We start from the raw sequence: 12,020 nt of genomic DNA, 5'->3' as shown, positions 1-12,020 counted from the left end.
TGAACACACCCATGGGATCGCTCACTGCTTTGGGCACTCCGAAACCTGCTGTTGCTTGGGTTCAACAGCAGTTACTATTTTAAAGTAACACTTCACAGATTTTTTTAAAAAAGAGAGTTTTGGAATTGTTTCAACTAAGCCGTAACCCCAGTTTAGTTAATAGGCCTTTCCCTGCCTGTGATTAATCTTGGCAAATACTGGGCTCTGCTGCTGCAGAACAGGTCGAGCAATCTGGTGTGCTGCAGGAGGCAGAACTGGTTCTGCTTCGACACGTACCAGCGAACAAACCCTACCGCGAGTTCTGGGGGGAAAGCACTTGCTCACGTAACCAGCTTCTCTGTTGTTTTGCTTGCCCGAGACATGGATGCGTTTTGGTCTGGGATGGTGCACCATTTCCCATTTTACTTCATAATCCAGCCCATGAACTTGGTGAATATAAATTTCATCCTTCCTTCTAGAAGTCTGTTCTGTAATTATAATTTTTATCCACGTAAGCAAAAAGTGAAACATTTTCCTAAATTAGCGGGGGGGGAGGGGGGGGAAGTAGGCCTTTAAGAAAGTGCAAAGTGATATTTAATATAAGTAAAAAAGGTTAGTGGGGGAAAAACAGGTTAACGGCAAAGTTTCTTTTTGACAACATTAGGATATTTCAAGCTGTTGCGATCATGTTGTCCCAAATGGGTTTCCCCCCGGTGCAAACAGACTCGAATAGAGTCGCACCAAAATAACAGAGAGTGTGTTATGTTGAGCAAGTTTGTGTGTTCAGAAAGGTCCAAGCACTTCTGAACTGATATATTTAAATTGCTTCAGCTCCCTGGGGTTGGATGCACTCTGGATTTATCTGCCACGCCAATAACGCTGCTGCAGCTACAGGGTATTGTTAAAGTGGTAGAGCCTCCTAGTGCTCGTGGAGGTTGGAGTAGACCTGTTCTCTTAGTATACAGTGAGAAAATGGGAGTAAGGTTTTCTGCTGAAATGTACAGTGCTGTAACGCCCCTTGTAGTGACAGGCACTGTATTCTGTCACAGACTATAGTTGTTAAGAAAAATGTGTCAGAAGAAAAACCTTAACTTCTGTAGGCCTACACTGAAATTTTCTTGTGTAGATGTGTATTTATTCCAGCCTTTCTTTCGGAAGAAGAGAATCGTCCAAGTCAGCTAGGCATGGGTGTCCTGTGCCTTGCATGGAGGGGTAAGATTGAGGCATTTTGCTGTCGCACAGCCTGAGCTGCTCCACCTTGGGGCAAAGAGAGGGAAAGCCTCACTCCTGCCTTTGCTCCTTCGGGGTTTGAGACAGCTGTTTTGGCAGGAAGAGGCTTAGAATAGTGGACTTAACACCTTTCTTGCAACCACTCTCACTGAGGCTAATTTAAAATAGTAATTTGTTTTAACCTTGGGTCTATGGCTTCACATATCAAGGTGATGTGCTGCACACAGCCTACGTGCTTCCCTAGGCAAAGCAAGCATGTGCAGAGACTGCTAAGGCAGAAATGGCATTGTGCAAATGACTTTTCATAACTCAGTGGTTTTGTTTTAAATAAGAAGGAAGTGGAATCAGAGCTGTCAGGAGTAACAGGTGGAGAAGTCACCCTCCAGAGCATCAGAAAGGGCATTGCTCCCACTCAAAGATTTAAGAAGTCATTTTTACCAAAATCAGAATCAAATACCAGAGATTTGGAGCCCCGGTGCCAGTTATTAGGGGGGGACCCCACATCAGCCTGTCAAACCAGCAGGGCCACAGAGTCCCCGTTCACAGAGCAGACAACCAGGGAAGAGACCAGCTCCTGCCTTTTGCCCCAGAGTAGGTGCAGAGTTAACAAATGAGATGCTTTCAGGTCATCTTTCTCCTTGTAGTTTTCAGTGTTCTGTTCTCCCCTGCCCCCTTCTTTCAAAACCGTTGGGGTTTCTTTTTTGTTAAAACAGGAATTCAGCCAAAATGTAATGAGATTCTTTTCACTGAGTAAAACCTGAGTGGAAGACAGGAATGGAGAACTTGCACTGATTTCTCAGACAGCTGCTTGAGGTGGGCACCTCTGCATTTGGGAGAAATAGAAAAGGGACAGGAAAAATGACTCCAGCACTAGAACCAAAAGTTTTTTATTAGCTTCTCATACTTCAATCCTACCTACTTAAGCTGCAGCTAGAACCAAAAAACATATCTTTGTAAAAAGACTACCATAATCCAAAACAATCCATAAAAGTTTTCTGCATGTATTAAAAGTTTAACTTCAAAAAGAACTTTTCAAGCTTTCATTTTCTAACAGCATCTTCATAGAGATAATACCCAAGTTCTTCCTAAGTACAGATACAAGGCAAACAAGCATCCTACAAAAAAATAATCTATGGAAAAAGGTAGTGTAGGAAGGAAATTAAGACAGTGTAATAATCCACTAGCCAGACACACAGGTTAAATGTAACACAACCATACCATCAATGAAATATTTAAAAATGAAAATAAATTAAGGTTACATCAAAGTTCCTGCTTTACTTTTATTGTTTAAATCCTCAATATAGTACATACCACTGCATTATGGATCATGGCAAAGGCTTAGCACTAGCATTAAAAGAAGTTGCTATAGAAAAAGTTTTATGAAAATAAAACAAGACCAAAAGATACTCCTTCACACAACTGTATGATGGTTGTAGAAATTCCACTGAATCAGTTATTCAAACTAGGACCATTAATTTTTAAAATCACTGTGAATTTCTGTAAGATCTTGATTGCAAATCTGAACAGCCGTGAAAATGGAGATGAATGTCAATGAGCACTGATTCATACATTCTGGCTGAACACCCCTTTCACTGCTTAGCCAAGCTGCAGCTTTTGTTCTCCCTGATACCTGCACCCCAGCAAGAATGCAATTTTGCAGAGCACAGTTTTTTGGTAGCATTTTGTCATTTTCTAAAAACCAGTATCTTGTTCTCATAAGGCCCCAGTCACTACGTGAGCAATGTGAACACAGGCTTAAAAGGCTTTGTCAATGTGCTGCTTAACCTTTTGTACATGATGCTTCAGACTCATTTGCTGTTTGGAAGCCAACTGCCTATATATATCATCATATTGTATTGCTATTTTTCTAGAAAACATCAGTAAGCATCCCAGCTCAATATTACTACACCCTCCCCATTAACTATAACTGGACAGGAAAGACCTAAGTGGTGCTTTATAGGACTTGCTCTACAGATTTAAAGTAGTCCACCAAACAGGAAAGCAAACACCCTCCACAGCCTTTGCAGTTTTGTAATATGTAATAGAGAAAACAAAGGGCTTAATTACACTAAAAGGTATTTTAAAAGACATTTTATCCAGTTATGAGTTTCTGATACTACAGTGAACCATCCTGCTGGATTCCTCCCATTATGCAAACTGTAAGAAGGTAAGTGAACATTTCTGTGAAAAATGATATTTCCCCAATACTAAGCTCCTTGTTGACTATGAATTTAGATCTGCATTAATTAGATAAATCTTTTACAGGAGAAAAATATTTAAAACAAATACCCTAAGCAGTTTCTGGTTTAATTGTATCAAATTTTCAGTGTTAAACCTAAAAAGAAGAAAATCTCCACAAAATGGTGGTTAAAAGAAGAAAATCTCCACAAAATGATAGTTAACAGTTTTTGCTTGGTTGCTGCATGGGTGTTGCAGACAATCCACACCCGAGTGTTCAGTTCATAAGGCTGCAGCAGTGTCTACTGTCCGTTGTTTTCTGGATTTGTTGTGGTGGTTTCAGTGCCAACAGGTTGCACATTGTCTGCAAGATTGTGTGCATGCTCAAGGAACAAGTCTTTCAGTACGCTCAGTTCCTTGGTCAGGAGCTTAATTTTTGCCTCTAAACGTTCATTTTCTTCTTTGAGCTGGTTTACCCTTTGCAGTGTGTCTTGTGCTTTCTGCTTGCTTTTTAACCGGCTCTTTTTCACTGCCATGTTGTTTCGCTCTCTGCGCTGACGATACTCATCACTGTTTCTATCCACAAAGGAATTTTTCTTTCCCTGCTTGCTGGGAGGCACAGCTTTGCCTCCGCCACCAGGACTAACAGGCACCAGCTGGGGAACCTGCTGCAAACCACTGGTGTGTGCTTGGGTGTGAATCACGCTTACTCCGTTCGCATCTGTAGCGGTGTTCTGTTGGGATGTCTTGCTCATTTGGACAGGCTCTTCTTGGACACAGGAGAATTTATTAGGAGACTGAAAACTGTTATGTTTCTAGAAGGCGTTTCCGGCAGGTCTTCACATGGATTAAGGGCGAGGTGAACCTAGTAGGAAAAAAACTGCTATTAAAGGTGCTGACTTCATCTACAATCTTATACATCACTGACTTTAGCATAAGGTACTGATGGTACATCTGGCAATAACCCATCACAACTGTGTTGGAAGTGGACAAGCTGCCAGCTACATTTCAGAAGCCTCTTGAACGTATTTGGATTGGAAGGGACTGTTACTGGGTCATCTAGTCAAGCTGTTTGCATTGTTCATTGGCTTTACTCAGTTATTCCAAATCCATCCCTGATGGACGGGTGTCTAGCCTAGCCTCGAATATCTCCAGTTTCACAACCTCTGTCTTGGCAACAGGTTCCACTGTCTAACTTTTCCTCCAGTTATATAATTTTCTTAATTTTCAGACTGGAGTTTTCCTTCTGCAGCTTAAACCTATTAACAGCCTGACTCTTGACCAACAGGAGTAGTTGATCCTTGTCCTCTTCAGACCATCCCTCTGGGTGTGTGCACAGACAAATTCCTCCCTGGTTCCTTTTCTCTGGAGTGAGGGTGCTCAGACTGTCCACCACCTTTCCTCCATCATCTCACTGCACTTGCTTTTGATGTCCAAACTGATGACTGCTTTAAAGTCTCACTAGTACTGAGTGGAAAAAATAATCTGTGGAAAAAGGTAGTGTGCTGCAAAGTCTGTGACTGAGTGACATTAAAGGAACCCCTTCAACCAAGCAAGGTAAGACAAGCTAAACCTGTAACAGTACTGTAACGAGCAGGTGGGACAGGAATGCAGGGTGATGACAATGTGAGATCACTAAATGGCAAAGACGGGGGGACTGTTGCCATCCTTAGGAAGACAGCAGCCATAGCTGACTGGTCCACAAAATATGTTCCCCTGCTGCGGCTCCTGCACTGGTCATTGTCCACTCTCCTGTCCAGCAGACAAACAGGCCTGACGAGCAGGACACCCTCTCACCTGACTCACGTTCTCCCGCTGCTGAGGTCAGCCTGCTCCTGACCCTACTGGTGGCACAAGGAGGACTCCACCACAGCTGCTGCAGGGACACGGCCCTGGCAAGGCTAACAGCTGCTCCCCTTCTCTTCCCATCTCACAGGATGACCTCCTAAATGTCTGGGAGAGAAGTTTGGGAGAGAAGAGGGGAAGGGCAACAGGGTTGTTCTAAGTTCCTGAAACACCTGCCTATGGCTCCAATGAAAAGTACTCAGCGATCAGTCAAAGGAGTGTTGATTTCTTGTCATGTTAAAGTATCCAACTAGCATAAACCAATCCTACTCCCAGACAGACTGCACTGCAGCAGTGCAGCCCTGTGCTCTGTCACACACGACTAGTGTTCAGCGTCCTCCTTGCCCACCCTCAAGAGGGCCCACTGGAGAGCGCGTTAGCAGTGGGCAGTGCTAACCGCCCAGGATGGGCAGCGGCCAGCCCAGGGGTTATGGCTTGCATCAGTAAGGGCACGAGGCGTGGGTGACCGTAGCTCTGTGTCTAGCTGATGAACGGATGCAGTGACATGTTTGTAAACGAGCTGCTGTGTGTCACTGGTCATTCTAAACTCACGGGTTCATCAGCTGTTTACTGTTCTTGTTTGTCTTTCTCAGCAGTCTGAGTTGCTGTTTTACTTTCTGCTACGGTATCATTAAAAAGGTTAAAATTCTACTGTCTAAATCAATTGCAAATTTTCTTCTGCAATGAGGGAGCCAGAACAAGATGCAGTTGCAGTGTGGTTCAGTAAAATTGACCAAAAAGCCTAGTAAGTTTGGCTTGAATGTTATTCAAAATTAACATTCTGTCACTAAGAAGTCTTCTCACTTAAAACAAGCAAAGATGTGTGAGTACACCCACACTCCTCCTATCAAGAAATCTTTTCATTTTCGTATTTCAGGGCAGAGGCCATCAGCTCTTTTTACATCTGTATAGCTGAATCTATATACATACATGCCTAACTTTTGTATTTAGTATTTTCCTGATTTCAACTCTTACAGCAACTTTTGCAAATCACATTTAAGCCTTAGATTCTGACTGAATAAGCAATTTAGTTCAGCAGTTAAACTGAATGTAGAGCTAACAAGATGTCACTGTACACAAACATGAGACTGGCAGGGCCAGTTGTAGTAGCTGTGCATGTGTGATTGCACAGTCATTTTTAGTCAAGATGCTCCGCTCAGAGCATATACTGGCTTTGTCTCAGCTTTATGTTTAAATACGGAATTTCTGTAGCCCTCAAAGAGTATACAGCTCTGTTAGCTTGCCTCTGACACCTGTATTTTTCCACTAATTTATGGCATCTTTTCAAAGGCAGATAGAATGCTCTCCTGTCCCCTCTGTCAACACATTACAGTGCTTGCTAACTTCATCTGGTCAGCCTAGTTAAGTAGCCCATACCATCTTTGAGATCTGCCTTTTGTACTTCATGAGATACTACAGAGGAACGGGTGGCTCCTGCCCCTAAAGGCACCCCACCCGATGTGTAACAAGTTTCTTCACATCACCAGGTTCCATGTGCTATTTCTCTTTATGCTATTGAAACTATTTAATATTGCTTTATCATTCCCTTCAGATCTCTATCAAATTTCCCTGTAATTCAAAGGAAAAATTATTTGTTCCATTAAATCAAAATCTAATGGAGTATTTTAGTTGGGCAGTACATGGATATGAGCAGAGAAGAACTAGTGTCACACCTCAAGCAAGTGTTCTAGCCCTGCTAGAACAGATCTCCCTCAATTTCTTCCCACTGCAACTGATCCATTTTGTATCAAATAACTATTTCTTGAGTGAGACATGCTCTTATCTGGCCTGATGATCACAAGTCTTACCTGGGAGAGATGACATCTAGATTCCTGCCCTGCTCCAACTAGTATTTATGAAAAACAAGTAGCACTAACTATAGTGCATCACAGATAACCCTGCAGTGGTAACAGTTGAGGCTTGAAACTAATTTTTCCCTCTGGTTATTTGGAAGCTGGATCTCTACTACCAGTTTTAAGTTCTTCAATAGAACAACGAGAAGGAAGAATATCCTGGATAGTGACAGGTGCTATAGGGCATCCTTCAGGGAATACTGGAATGACGTTTAAAGGCAGCAGGTATGAGACGTATGGAAAGGGCTCTCAAGAAGGGTGAGGTAAAGGACACAGTAATTGGGAGAGGCCACGAGGCTGGGGAGGCAAATGAGTCTCAAAGTTTGTTTCTCGGACACCATGCCACACAAAGGCAGCGGCTCTCCTCCTCTCCACAAACAGGTTGGTTTCCTGTTAAGGGGCAATAGCCCCGGCACAGCAGGAAGCAGCTCCTCTGAGAGCCAGCTGAGTTTCTGAGCATCTTGTTCCCATAAAGCTGCTCATTAGCTTGAGCTCAGCGACAGCCCTAGGCTGGTTCCACCCAGCACATGGTAGTGTTTCCAGTGGCCAGTTAGAACTGCCTTCTTCTCTCCTTGGGCCACTAACTGGCCACCCAGGACACCAACTGACCACCCACTACAGCATAATAGCTGGTAACCCAGAGGTGTCTTCTCAGGCAGAGAGATGTTTCTTACTGACTGACAGCACTCCTCAGGGACCAGAGAGACTCCCAACCAAGCAGATCAGGGCCTTTTTTATCTTTGCTTTCAAAAAAAAAAAAACCCAAAAAAACCCCAAACTTAAAATTTCCAAATGTTTGTTTTGTCAAAAAACAAAAGATGTGTTTTGTTAATTAAATCAGTTGGGTTGGTTGTTTTACTTAGCGGCAAAAAATACAAAGCACTTCTCTCTGCTCCTTTTCTAGATGTGACTGTATTGATTCTGATCATTAGTCAGGATGACTTTATTGCACAAATTCACCCAGCTGTCTTGTCTATCTGTCTATCTGTCCCAACCTGAAGAGCAATAGGTGGCCCCTCTTCTCTCGGACTTCAGTAGCAATACCCCCATAGGATCTGACTAAATCCAGGTGACCCTGTACAAACAGCAGCATTTGCTGAACACTGGGAGGGTAGAGCCCACTCCTGCGTGGGTTTCTGCACACACTCACAGACAAGTTAGTAAGAGTTGATGATAACTCACATACTGAAGGTTAGGCAACAACTTTTTTGTGACTAGGTAGCTCATACCTTCATGTGTTGCCATAGCTGACATCACTTTCCTATTTTTCTCAGAATCTCCACTTTTCCCATACATTTTACAAGAAAAATGTGCTCCAATATCCTTAAATAATGTGGTCGGAACATCTAAAGTATGTCTTCTAACTGCAGGCTAGCAGCGTTGATGACAGAATCACAAACAATCCCAGATTCCAGGAGGCAAGGAGGTATCAATTTAACTCAAATCTTTTGAATTACAATGAAGGTAACTATTTCTGAAGTTGAACTAATTCTTTAAATGCAGAACTTTTTCAAGTTATGAATTTTTATAACTCTTGAAGAGCATTATAACTAGCATAGCACTATTACTGAGGGGAGTATTGAGTTGTCTTAATGACTGCTATTTCCCACCAGATGTCAGAGCTAAAACCAACGTCAAGCTTTCTGCAATGTATGTTTTGAAAGTTGCGTCTGGAGCTACAAAAATTTGTTGGGAACCATAAAGACTTGTCAAGACATTCAAAACTCCATTGAGAAGCTAGAAAGCAAGAAGCCCAGCTGTTAAAGCAGGGCCTTTTGTCGTGGCTCGGGGCAGCCCCTGGGATCCCTGCGGCCTGGCGCGCTCCCGGCAGTTGGGCGAACGGCTCCGGCGGGGGCGAAGCCCCCCTCGCAGACCCTTCCCAGGCACTGCCGTTAACGGCCGCGTCCTGCGGCGCCGGAGGACGAGCCTAACGACCGCCCGTCCCCGCTGTCAAAAGCGCCCGGAGGCGCCGCGGCCCGTCCCCGCTCCGCTCCCCCGGCCGCGGGGCGGGGAGGCCCGGCGGGGCCGGAGCCACCGGGGGGACCGGGACCGCCCCGCCCCGCCCCTCCCCCGCGGGCCTGTGGCGGCGACGCCGCCGCCCTCCCCGGCGGGCCCCGGCCGGGGGCCGCCCGTCCGCGGCCGCGCTGCTCCGCCTCCCCCGCCCGTGCGGGGCGCGGGGGTGCCCGGCGCTGCCAAGCCGTGACTTCACCGGGGGAGGAGAGGGGAGGGGAGCCGGGGCCGCCCGCCGATTGCATCATGCGCTCCCATGCGCGGCGCCCGCCGCGGCGCCCGCCGCGACTCGGTGGGAGGGAGGGAGGGAGGAAGGGAGGCGGGCGAGGGCCGGCGCGGCCCCCGGCCCCCCCGCGCCCCGGCCCGCCGCCCCCCGCGCGGCCGCGCTTACCTGTGGCGGCGCGAGCGGGCGGCGGCGGCGGCGGGAGGGGCCGGGCCGGGCCCGAGCCTCTTTCTTTAAAGAGTGGCGTGCGCGCGAGCGGCGATTGCGACACCCGCCCGCTCCGCCCGCCCCCTCGCCAATCGCCACCCAGCCGGCTGCCGGGGTGATGCAATCGCCGCTCGGATTGGCAGGCGGCGCGGCCAATCAGGCCGCCGGCACTCTTAAAGGGCGAGGCCGCGGTGTTGCGGGGGATGTTTGGGGTGGGTTTTTTCCGCTGTGTCCCGTGGGGACGGTGCGTGTCCCGTGGGGCTGCGCTCTGTTTGCGCGGGGTGGCGCTGGCTCGCCCGCTGCCTCGGGAGCCCGGAGGGCCCGAGGTGTGTCCCGGCCTCCCCCTGGGTGCGTGCTCCCGTGCTGCTGCAGCCGGGGTGGGGGGAAACCCGCGGCACGGCCACGCGTGTCCCCGGAGCGGCTGGCTGCGCCCTGGCCCAGCCCGCGGGCGCCATCTTGCCCTCTCCAGCGGGGGCAGAGTGCTGCAGGAGGCGCCGAGAGGCCTCCCTGCCCGCCTCGGGGCTTGGCGGGAAGGGGAGCGAGGCGGCCGTGTCCTCCGCCGCGCCGAGGAGCCTGGTGGCTCCCCCGGAGGGGCCCCACGCGTCCCTCAGCCTGAGGGGAAGCAGCTGAACCCGTGCTTCCCCCATGACTTCCCCGCACAGGCAGCGCGGCGGCTCATCCCCGGGACACGCGTGAGGCAGGAGACAGTCTCGGTCCCCCCGAGGCGGCTGCCGCCTCCCGCCGGCCGGGGCCAGGCTGGGTGGTTTCTTGCGTGTAGCTGGCACGAAATTCGCCAGTGCCCCACGAGCACAGATTAGATCGTGTTGGGTTTCTGTACTGATTGGCGTCTCGTAATTGTTCTTGGGCTGTTAATCACCTGGCAGCGTATTTCCATCTCAGTCTAGCTGCTGTGTGGTTTGCCGCTGTAGAATGTTGCGAGATACAGAGTAAGGAATATAAAAGACAGCAAAATAAAAATTTTAACTGTTCTTTTGACAATAGAAATTATGGCAAATTCCTAATTTTCACTGATTATTATTTTCCTTTTCACATATTCAAAAAAAGCGCTAAACACTCAGATTAGGAAACATCTAGATCATGGAGTTCAATGTTATAGGACGATATGCACTGATTCACTGTTACATATTTGTTATAAAATACTTAACTTTTTGTGGAGAAAATTTTTTTGGCCGATAATATTTTCCAGACACTTTGGTTCACATCACCTTAGTTCCAACTAAACCAGCACAGTGTAAAAATACATATGCTTGCATCTCTTTAAATTGTATGTGCACAGAATGTGTTTATAGCTCTTCGAATGGGAAAGACTTCAATACATAGGTGTGTATATTTGCAGTGGGCAGTTCTGAAAATCATTGGCTTAATAAATAAGCAAGTTTTGAACAAGTTTAGGTGTTCAGACAGTGAAAACAGTAGTGCAGAAACAGTGGGTTTTGTTTAAATGCGGAGAGAAAAAGTACCGATCTGTATGCTACTCCAGTTTAGCACATAGACGTGCTTGGGAAACATCGCATGTCTGCAAAAATGAGAATCGCGGTGTAAACACAGTTGCAGAGCTCAGTAATGTAGATGGAATTATTTGTATTTGCCATTTTTATGGCTGCCTGATGTTGTGTGTGGGTTTTGTTGTTGTTTTTGTAAAGCCCTGTGGAAAATAAACCACATTTGCAGAAGAATTCTGAGGATTACTCTGGGCAAACAGTTTTACTTAGCTTATTACCATGAAGATACTTTTCCTTGTCAGTCATCAAGTATTTACTTTAACATCTCTAATGTTTTTCTCTTTCTTAGTTGAAACTGCTACATTTTCTGTGAAAATGACTCATCCATCTATAGCTAGAGCAAAATTCCAGGTAAGCATTAAACATTATCCTTTCCTCACAATAGTTGAGTAAGTGTGTGCTCTTAGAGTACTTTCCTAGGATTTTAGAGCCCTTTATGACCATTCATTCATTAATCCTCATCAAAGAAAGCTGAAGAAAATAAAATGCAGACCCACTTATTCTCATAGAGTCTGATTATTTCAAACATTAAAGCTCACACATAATTCCACACACGTAAGGCGCTCCAGTGCTTGGTTGCATTGTATCCTGTTATAAAAAACCATCACACAGTATACTTTAGTGTTTGCAGGATATTATATCTTTTCCCACAGCGTTACGGTAAAAATAGAATATGATGGAAGAGATCTAAAAAGTAATCACGAAATGTATGGGAAACTGCTCTTGAGATGTGGCATTGAAATAAATGCTTTACCTGCTTATTTACAAGTTACGTGAGCTGTGCAGTAGCGCTGGAGTCAGGTGTCGCAGGCAGGCTGGTCCCTGCGGGGATGGAGTCCTTTCCTCTCTGATTCTGGATGTGTTCCTATAGCAACAGTCTACCTATATGACTATAGATAATACTGTAATAGGATCTTATTTTCATGTGCATGATCCAGTCTCATGATTCTTCTTTAAAGACTTTAGTCCTTG

The 12,020-nt window shown here is 46.3% G+C and overlaps 1 protein-coding gene across 3 annotated transcripts; it reads right to left on the bottom strand.

Annotated features, from left to right (window-relative positions):
- Positions 1 to 2,080: 2,080 nt before the first annotated feature.
- On the bottom strand, positions 2,081 to 9,601 carry CEBPG (CCAAT enhancer binding protein gamma). Of its 3 annotated transcripts, none has more exons than XM_074913559.1 (2): positions 9,487 to 9,601; positions 2,081 to 4,252 (listed from the first exon to the last, which is right to left on the bottom strand). In XM_074913559.1, exon 2 carries the CDS (start codon positions 4,140 to 4,142, stop codon positions 3,690 to 3,692), a length of 453 nt encoding a protein of 150 aa, XP_074769660.1. In that variant the 5' UTR covers positions 4,143 to 4,252; positions 9,487 to 9,601; the 3' UTR covers positions 2,081 to 3,689. The 3 variants fall into 3 exon arrangements, with proteins under 3 accessions (XP_074769660.1, XP_074769661.1, XP_074769662.1); XM_074913560.1 differs by lacking the exon at positions 9,487 to 9,601 and adding an exon at positions 9,164 to 9,174; XM_074913561.1 differs by lacking the exon at positions 9,487 to 9,601 and adding an exon at positions 5,185 to 5,310.
- Between the last annotated feature and the right edge of the window lie 2,419 nt (positions 9,602 to 12,020).

This window comes from Athene noctua, chromosome 9 (genome assembly GCF_965140245.1).
Source record: "Athene noctua chromosome 9, bAthNoc1.hap1.1, whole genome shotgun sequence".
In the NCBI taxonomy this organism is placed as follows: domain Eukaryota; kingdom Metazoa; phylum Chordata; class Aves; order Strigiformes; family Strigidae; genus Athene; species Athene noctua.
Note: the sequence above shows the minus strand (reverse complement) of the source record. Positions and strands in the feature narration are given on the sequence as shown.

Excerpts from the sequence above, each read along its gene's own strand:
- CEBPG (XM_074913559.1), bottom strand. The coding sequence starts at position 4,142 with ATGAGCAAGACATCCCAACAGAACACCGCTACAGATGCGAACGGAGTA.